We start from the raw sequence: 9,562 nt of genomic DNA, 5'->3' as shown, positions 1-9,562 counted from the left end.
TAATAAGCTGTAGTTATTTAGATGCATATGAGCAAGATTTACTCACCAATAATTTTCCAAGTCAACTTTTGCCTGCATGTCGCAGTGTTATCAGGTTTTACCTCGCTAGCAGTGAAACTGTTTGAACTCACGGTAGCTACGGATTCTGTTACCCGTGGCAACCTGGCTAACTATGCTATACATATGAATAACTTATCTTTAATAATACAAAAGTTTATTTAATCACATATAACATCACTGTATTGAAAATATTTAGATACCTTATCTTGTCTGTCAAGCCTTTTCTGGATGAGGTAAACATTTTTTTGAAGAGTTCATAATTCATTCATAATACCAATAATGTTATTTGATCACATATTACAAAACAGTTTAGAATATATTAAGATGTCAAACCTTTTCTGGATGAGGTGAGGAAGATGGTGGATGATGATTATGATGAAATTAAACACCAGCAGCATCGGACGCACGTTGAAAACAGCCACACCATAGTTTCCAATGCAAAATCAGCAGTGTCTCGTCCCATTACATCCCCCTAGATTAACAAATCTCAACTAACGCATTTGTATTTATGAGAATAAAAGCTCATAATTTATTCATAATACCAATAATGTTATTTGATCACACATTACAAAACGGTTTAGAATATATTAAGATGTCAAACCTTTTCTGGATGAGGTGAGGAAGATGGTGGATGATGATTGTGATGAAATTAAACACCAGCAGCATCGGACACACGTTGAAAACAGCCACACCATAGTTTCCAATGCAAAATCAGCAGTGTCTCGTCCCATTCCATCCCCTAAGATTAGCAAATCCCAACTACCGCATGTTAAATATAAAATTAAACGAGTATTTTCAAGAATAATATTAATTTGTAGTACCACGGTTAACTTATCACACATTACGATACTGTAATATATTCAGATGTCTCACCTTGTCGGTCAGACCTTTTCTGGACGAGGTAAAAACAACATAACACCAACAGCATCGGACGCACGTTGAAAACAGCAACACCATAGTTTCCAATGCAAAATCAGCAGTGTCTCGTCCTATTCCACCCCCAAGATGAGCAAATCCCAACTAACGCATCTGTATTTATGAGAATAAAAGCTCATAATTCATTCATAATACCAATAATGTTATTTGATCACATATTACAAAACGGTTTAAAGTATAGTAAGATGTCAAACCTTTTCTGGATGAGGTGAGGAAGATGGTGGATGATGATTATGATGAAATTGAACACCAGCAGCATCAGACGCACGTTGAAAACAGCAACACCATAGTTTCCAATGCAAAATCAGCAGTGTCTCGTCCTTTTCCACCCCCAAGATGAGCAAATCCCAACTAACGCCTCCTTAAAACAACTGTCTCCATGATATATTTAAACATCGACAGGCTTTGTTAAAACTAACAATTTACCCTTCAATGTTAAGCAGGATCTGCTAGCTAGCTAGCTGCTGGATGGCTAAAGAAGCAGCTGAACCTAGCTAGCTAGCTAGCTAGCTTAAATCTAAATAATGGATAACTGCATTTATACGGCACTAAGCTTAGTCATAGTTAGAAATTATTCAAAGTATGAAGCCTACTGACATTAATAAAAATATATCAAATAGCACGTTTAGCTTACGATACTACACCAAAGTCTGGAGCGTTGTTGGTCAGTTGGCTCCTTCGAGCTCAAATTGTGATGCAGCTCGACAGGAAACACAACAGCACGTGGTCCTATATAGCGCCCTCTAGTGTTTACACACGAACCTAATATGAAGCTTTTACTTCCACATCGAAGCTACATCTCCATCTATTTGTGATGCCACTATTAAAACATTATACGAACAATCCAATAATTGCTGTTGATCAACACAGAAGTTTATGGATCATGGAATTCCGATGGAATTTATCTCGCAAAACTAAACTTGTTTTGTTTCATTTTTTGTTTTCAGTGTTTGTAATTAATACAATTAATTCTAATGATTAATTTTAATATTGAAAATAATGAAAGTACAAACTCTAGTCCTAATTTAGGTTATTGGTAACTCACAGGTCTGTTTGTGTTTGTCCTCAGGTTTTCTGCTTTGACAAAGTAAGTAATAAGTCAAATGAAAAACTTAAGTGTAAGGAAATATAAAAAATATAGAAACATATGAATGGAATATTTTATATACAGTGTAAAAACAAGATAATATATGTACAGTGTGAGAATATGTACGGTGAATGGATTGCACATGAACCATCGTATAGTACAGACAGAATTAATATTGCACAGTTGAAAATTGAACCTGATTTAAATAGCAGTCCATAATGGGTGCGTGTATTCATACTGATTAAATAATAAAAATCGTATTAATAATAACTTTATTTATATCGGTCATTTAAAATTTAACCATTACAAAATGCTTCACCAAGGACAAATGAAGAAAACCCAAGACAAACAGAATAATACAACATCACGTAAAATCAGACAATAAATAATATAATATAAATTGTTGACTATAAGCATAAAGATTTATATTATATTGTGTTGAGCTGGAATATAAAGATTTAATGATCTTACAGTAGAGCAGTTACAATAGTACAACACAGCTTAAAGATAAATATTACAACAACACAAACAACACTTATTCACTGATCGAGTACAGTAAGTACAACACTCAAGTAATCTTGATGAAAGGAGTGAAAAAGTCAGATAATTAGAGCCTTTTCAATAAAATGTGATTTGAAAATAAAAAGAAAGAAAGAAGCGATGTAAGTGAATGAGTAGATTGTGAAACCTGAAGTTTCAGCTGAGTAGTGACTCCTCTTTCCTGATTGAAACAGGAAGAACTCTTTGTTAAATCACTTTGGAGTCTAGAGTAAAGGAGTCCGTGTTTGTCCTTCAGTTTAACAGCTGCCCATCTCTCAACAGCTGAACGCAGAAGAACAACAGCTTTAAACACAAGCAGGCGGGGAGATTTTAGAAGTGGGTTTTGAACTGCAGCTCAGATCAGCAGGCCGTGCCACTTTGCTACAGGCTGGCGGACTGAGCGCATCATCCAGTTCCAGTGCTCGTCTTCCGTACTCCTCTCCTTCCCCACAGTCAACTGTCCTATCAGATGTTTGGGTGATTTCCATGTCGTGTGAGTCTCATACACAGAGATTATGATTTTACACCGCTCCACAGGAAACTCGGGCAGCGAGAACATGAGCACCTCGTTGAAGACGTTCACCCGGCACCGGGCCACCACCGAGGTCTTCTGCGACCTGAGCTTGCAATGATTACACTGGACACTGATCCTGACGTACACGGCTGTACAACACAAGAACAGCAAATCAATAACTCTATACGTTACACTGTGTGTGTGTGTGTGTGTATGGTTTCTCATGGTTTTCTATTTGTCAAGAGGTTTGTTATTTACCGGCATCTGAGCATATCTCAGTGGGGACTGTTCTGACCTTTAGCAGACCAACCTCAAGCCTCTGAGAAGTGGGAAGAAACTTCAGTGACAGCAGCACCTCTCCGACACGATCCTGTCCAGAGTGAGAGGATAAACACTTCATAAACCTTGTATGTGATTAAAAAGACAGATTCTGCCTCTTTGTAGTTGGAATTCAAACCATTCTCTGGTTTCAGCTTCAGTTAAGGATTTGCCGTTTCCCTTCTTTCCTTTCCCCCATGATACAAATTTTGACTTTTAGTGTTGCAGTTAAATTAAGTTAGTTCGTTGAGTTAAACAACGATAATCCTCTAATGAGGGAAATTGTATATACAACACATCCTCATTCTAAGTTTTGGAAATGACTTTATTTTGTTTAACATTGTCTACGTTACTCATTAAAGTGTAAGAATAGCCTTTCTTCTCGACTGAAAGGTGAGAACAACTTACCCATGACATTATAAACGATTGTGTTTGTGCAGTGTCACAGAACATGGCTGCTGTACCTTCTGGGGTAGCTGCAGATCCTCGTGCAGCTCCAGAGGGTAAGAGACGTTGAGCTTCCCGAGAGGAACCCTCACCCCTCCCAACAACGTGTGTCTAGAGAATTTATCAAAGTCCCACACCTGAGAAACACACGGATACATGACGGACACAGTAAGAAAACACATTCCCTTTCCTCACATGACTACACTGTCAATTCTGCAATACGACTGTAGTGCTTAGAGCTTAAAATCCCTGTGACGTTGCAATGTGACAGCGAAGATGTCATCTGCGAGTAGTTTTATTCATTTTAAATTAAAAAATGTATTGTCAGTGCAGGTATAAAGTAAATAGTACATCTTTACGTCTATGATAGAATAGGATTTTAGAGTTACTGAGAGTGAGAGGGGTTTACTGCAGGACCTCCATCCTGAGGCTGACGTGATGAAGTGCGTCTTTATCCTGTTGCAGAATGCAACTGAACTGATCTCCATATAAAGGGTTACAGCTGTCTTTCACAATGCGAGTCTGCCACTCTTGCAGCACTGTCCACAGAGCAGGAGACGTCCCTCCACCCTAAGAGGAGCACAACAGTAACCATAAGCTTTATTTGGTACAGAGCCGCCGAGGACTGAAAGACAATCTGACACATTTTTGAACAATTAACATGGTTAAAAAAAAGAAGATTCTTGAGCCCAGTATCAAATACTGTGGCATTCGATCTATGTTTCTGAGATTCAATGCAAAAATCCAGTCATTTTATTGGTTTAAAAAAGCACGAAAAGAAGGGGGAAAAAAGCTATATATGCCTGGTAGTTGATAATAATGTCACTGCGGTATGTGATAACCACCTCCACGTCCACTCCCTCTGATCCTGCCCACATGAGTCGTAGTTTAACAAATGGCTGGAGGCAGCAGGTCTGGCTGAGCTCTTGAAGCCCCTCCACCTGCAGGACGGTGACCACCAGACGGGACAGCGGCTGGTCGTAGTACAGGGAGAACCGTAGAGATCCATCCACCTGGTGCAAGAACTTGTGTTAGGGAATATACATCCAGAACCTTGTGTTGATACCGTTTAACATCTACTGTTTCCTCAGGGATTCATCTTTGTTAATCTTAATAGAAATGGATTAAAGGGAGGTTCTCAAACACAAATTCTGAATAGTTCCCAGACAAATATTGGATTGATTTGCATGAAACTTTGTCCTGACATTTCTAGTTTCCAGAGGATGAATCCTAATGGTGAATGATAGATGGGATGCAGACGAGGGCAAGAAGTGACCTGTTTATCAGTATTTTGCTGAATGGATATCTGCATGTTTCTATAAGGAATGTGTAGAAAAGATTCCCCTGAATCTTCTAGCGCCACCATGAGGTTGACATTAATGTTTAAGAGTAAAATATTACTATTATTATTATTAGTCCTTGACGAATCTAGCCACAATTTGTAATGAGTGTTTGTTGCTTCCGTCCGGCTGTAGCTTCAGCCAAGATGCAGATGTAAACATTTATCCCTGCTGTTTTAAATGTCTCACTGTGATGTATTGTTGATGTATTTATTGTTACAAAAGTGATTTGACCATATGTGATCACTGCTGGCTGCACAGGATAATAAAAGATATATTTATACTTGAAGTTATTTGGTGGATTGCCATGAAATTTGCTTCAAATATTCAAGTTTTCTAGAAGATCATTGTTGTCTGATTGGAATTATAGAGCCCAACTTAAACAGCTTGACTCTACAAACTGCAAAAGAGTCCCTTCAAACACAGTGAGGAGGAAATAGGTTGAAATACTATTTAGGATACACACAAACCATTTAACGACCGGCTTCATCCTCAATTGGTAAACTTAAGATAAGTGTATGAGGCTTCAGATTAAGAGGAGAATCGACACATCACATCAGGATTATACGGAAATGTCTGTTACCTGTTTAACGTTGAGCTGCTCGCCCTCGTCTCCCTCCGCCTCGCTGGATCCGGAGGCCTGAGGCAAACAACGACTCTGCCTTTGAACCTCAGTGCTGACGTCCTCCATCTGGATAGGGCGCACACATGCACATCATCAGTGGTGTTATTATCCACTGCAGCGCCTCCAGCTGTAATCTGACTTCACAAGTCACATCTCTCCTGTGTTTGAACAAGTCTGCTCATTAATCTCTATGCACATAAACACGGTTTCCTACTTGAGGCATCTACACAGAGCGCCGATTTTACAGAATGAACAATGCAGAAACTTTTTACATAAGAAATATCCTTATTCTCTGAATTTAAATTCTATATATTTGGGTGTATTTGTGTTTTCTTTTGATCTATAGTTACTTATAATAAAGTTCATGGTTTAACTGTAAAATGTCAAGGCTTAATTTCATTTCCTTGTCATATGGGTTTAGAAATTACATTTTAGGATTTTTTAAATGATATTCATATTATATTTTTAATATTCTATAATATAGTTTTTATTTCTTACTATATTATGATTGTATATATTGACTAATATATCTATATTGGAAATTTCATATTGCCTACTAAATGATTAAATCATCATTTTCATTGTCAAAAAACCTTGGTCAGGCTCTAACAAGAACACCAAACAATATAATGCAACATTTTACAATCAAAACACAATTAACCACAACATCACTGTTGTGCCATAATGCATCAAACGTGATACCATAAAATGGTGTGCTTTTCGGCATTCAATAAATTTGGTTATCAAAATAAAATATTAAATATTAATATTTTATTATTAATATTAATATTAAATAATAACTTTAATTGATTAAAGTTACCTCAGGGCACCACCCTTCAAAGGAAGGGAAAAGAGAGCCAATTTATTGAATAAGTCTCATAAAAGTAATAACTACAAATTTGGAACTCTGATTAACAATTAAATTAATAACTATAACCAAAATTACCATATAGATAGTTAGCTAAGTTGAAGGATATGGAGTTCTTGACAGTGTAGAGGTTGGCAAAATTCACTTATGCAACATTAATGAAAAAACATTTGTGAAAGAAAAACATTTATTATGAATATAATAAAGTATAAAAACACAAATTACTAACGGTCTAATTGCTAAACAAAGATAGGTATGTGTGTCTGTGTGAGTCAGCGTGCTTTCAAAATGGTGGCTGGCCAAAGAGATAACACCCTCCCCCCTATTGGAATGTTTACGACCTGTAGAGATAATGAGGTGAAGAGTTATGCGTGTGTCTGTGTGTGCCAAATTAGAGAAGGTTGCTAGATGTATGCAAGGAAGGACTGAAGAGCATAACTAGCATTAACTTTCTCAACAACTTGTAACCACAATATCACAACACAAATCAAACTTATAAACATCATACAGAATCGAATAAACAGTCTTGCTTAGCCTAGTATAATTATTAAGCCCAGTTGTGTTACCCGTCCGTAGAAAGGGGAAAAAGGAAGTTGCTGTGCAGTTCGAAGTTTTGTGTCGTCTTGCTGGTTTCTGTTGAGCTGCGTAGCTCAGTTGCTGGCTGAAGTTTTCCTGCAGGACATCGCATCGCTGCTAGGACGTTGGTAGAGCTTGGAGGGCGAGGAGGTTTCCTTGGTGAGATGAGCTGGAAGCTGCACCTTTGTGCTCCTCTCGAAGAGTTGGATGGGAAGAGAAGATGTGAGCTGGAGAAGAGGCTCGACAGCCTTCTCTCCGTTGAGGGAGTGTAGAAAGAGAGGATTGTAGAAAGAGAGGATCGTAGGGGGAGAACAGGCTTTATATTGGCCCGGTGACCTCACAGGTCATGGGGTCCAGAGTGACCAATGGGAGTTGAAACCTGTGTCCCTGGGGGGGTTTTCACACCTCTGTGTGAAGTTGATGCCCTCTGGGAGACTGAGTTCCTTGCTCTGGTTTTTGATGGCCCCTGGGAGACTGAGTCCTGGGGGAACATGCGGCTTCAGGCTTTGATGGCACATGTAGGCCGAAGTGTGGTTTCACAAAAAACCATGGCCCAACATCACGTCTGTTTCTTAATAAAAACATAAACTTTACAGAGCATTGTGGGGACACTTCAAATTTGTAGGCAGCAAACTAATGAAAACGAACATACCCAAAACCTGGGAGCCAAAACTTATAAAACAAAAAAAGTTTGTATGTTGAAAGAAAGAAAGTTGAAGTTAAAAGACAGTCTGCAAATATCTGAGAATATAACAAAAACCCTTTGGTTCTTTTGATCGGTGGAAACTTTATGAAATCCAGTCCCTTTATGAAACCACATTTAAATTCCCAAGATTGAGAATTTCATTTGGATCCACAATAAATTACAAACCTTCTTATGTGTAATATGTTATATATATATATATATATACCCTCTTTTCCCATCAAAATCAATGAGTTATTGGAAGTCAGTGAATATAGCAAAAAAGACTGTTCTGACCCTTTTCATTTACCCACACCTCCTTTTGGGCCACGCTGTATGGACTCAGCACAACCAAGTTTAGATTTGATCTCCATCTCCTTCGCTCACCTTCATACTTGGAGCTCCGGAGAACTTCCCTGCTGTTGTTGACTTTTCATCTGAATCCAGCACATCACTGTTCACTAGAGTGAAAATCAGACATGTTCATTATTAACTGGTCAGACACTATAGGCTTCATCAACCTGTGCTGTTCAGTCTGGTTCTGTGGCCCTATCCCCACTCACCCGTGTCTTGCTGGGTGTATGTGGTGTGTGTGTTGGTGCAGCATCTGAAGGTCTGCCAGGCCAGGATGCCCAGGGCCAGCAGGAGTAGAGTCACGGAGACGCCCAGGATGAGGTACTTGACCGTGTCTGAGAACGGCATCTGCAGCTCTGCAGCAGCCGAAAGCTGCTCGACAGGAGCTGGATGGTCCATCAGAGTGAGCGGGACTCTCTGCTTCCATGTGGTCAATACACACATCTGCAATTCAGGAACACAGGTGAGGGAGTATGGACCTTCTGATGGCAACAGTGGAGCGACAAAGATCAGACAACAGCAATAGCAGCATTACATGATTTCTGCTTGTTGGCTAAAGTAAAACCAATGGATGATGATTGGTAGTAACCAATAATTGTTCACTACGAGAAGTAGGAGTGAGTAGGAGTGACAGTATTTGAATTAGTGAGCAGTTCAACCTTACATTGGAATTCTAGCCCTGGGCAAGGACCATCATACAACCTGTAAAGACCGTCCCATCAGGACTAATATCAACTGTTAATGACACTTACAGCAACACCATGCAACATTACCCTGAAACAGCAGCTTCATTAAAGTGAGTTTGACGGTTGAATGAGTGTGAATATGGAGAATGTTTCCACCTTCAATCCCTGGTAAAGTCATTTATATCTCCTATCAGAACCTGTCGAGTCAAATTGTGCTCACACTTCACACAAGATATGATCGACACCGCGAAGGGAAATCTACAGAGAAGTAGCTAAAACTAAAGAAACGTGAAGGAGCTCAAAACTCATTTAAAGATAAAGCTGGTAAACTGAGACATTTTTCATTAGTGTGCAGGTCCTCTGTTTCTGCTTGAATCAGAAACGAACACATGATGGCATTAAGAAAACAGATGAACATTTACCTGAGGTGCATAATAAAAGCAATCAGCAATCTTCCTCTTCAGGCACGCACATATTTTCCTGTGCTATGAATCCATGCTGCGTGCACTTAATCTCTAACAAGCACTAT

The 9,562-nt window shown here is 38.9% G+C and overlaps 1 protein-coding gene across 1 annotated transcript; it reads right to left on the bottom strand.

The window, feature by feature from the left end:
* Window positions 1-2,360: 2,360 nt before the first annotated feature.
* Window positions 2,361-8,854, bottom strand: LOC117763395 (synaptotagmin-2-like). The gene is made up of 8 exons (XM_034588481.1): window positions 8,557-8,854; window positions 8,381-8,454; window positions 5,826-5,933; window positions 4,748-4,915; window positions 4,320-4,472; window positions 3,920-4,039; window positions 3,396-3,507; window positions 2,361-3,286 (listed from the first exon to the last, which is right to left on the bottom strand). The coding sequence occupies exons 1-8, from the start codon at window positions 8,789-8,791 to the stop codon at window positions 2,979-2,981; spliced, it is 1,278 nt and encodes a 425-aa protein (XP_034444372.1). The 5' UTR covers window positions 8,792-8,854; the 3' UTR covers window positions 2,361-2,978.
* Between the last annotated feature and the right edge of the window lie 708 nt (window positions 8,855-9,562).

This window comes from Hippoglossus hippoglossus, chromosome 6 (assembly GCF_009819705.1).
Source record: "Hippoglossus hippoglossus isolate fHipHip1 chromosome 6, fHipHip1.pri, whole genome shotgun sequence".
Classification (NCBI taxonomy): Eukaryota; Metazoa; Chordata; class Actinopteri; order Pleuronectiformes; family Pleuronectidae; genus Hippoglossus; species Hippoglossus hippoglossus.
Note: the sequence above shows the minus strand (reverse complement) of the source record. Positions and strands in the feature narration are given on the sequence as shown.

Excerpts from the sequence above, each read along its gene's own strand:
- LOC117763395 (XM_034588481.1), bottom strand. The coding sequence starts at position 8,791 with ATGTGTGTATTGACCACATGGAAGCAGAGAGTCCCGCTCACTCTGATG. Across the intron at positions 4,916-5,825 it reads AGCAGCTCAACGTTAAACAG|GTGGATGGATCTCTACGGTT; the intron begins GTAACAGACATT and ends TTCTTGCACCAG. Across the intron at positions 4,473-4,747 it reads CAGAGGGAGTGGACGTGGAG|GGTGGAGGGACGTCTCCTGC; the intron begins GTGGTTATCACA and ends TGCTCCTCTTAG.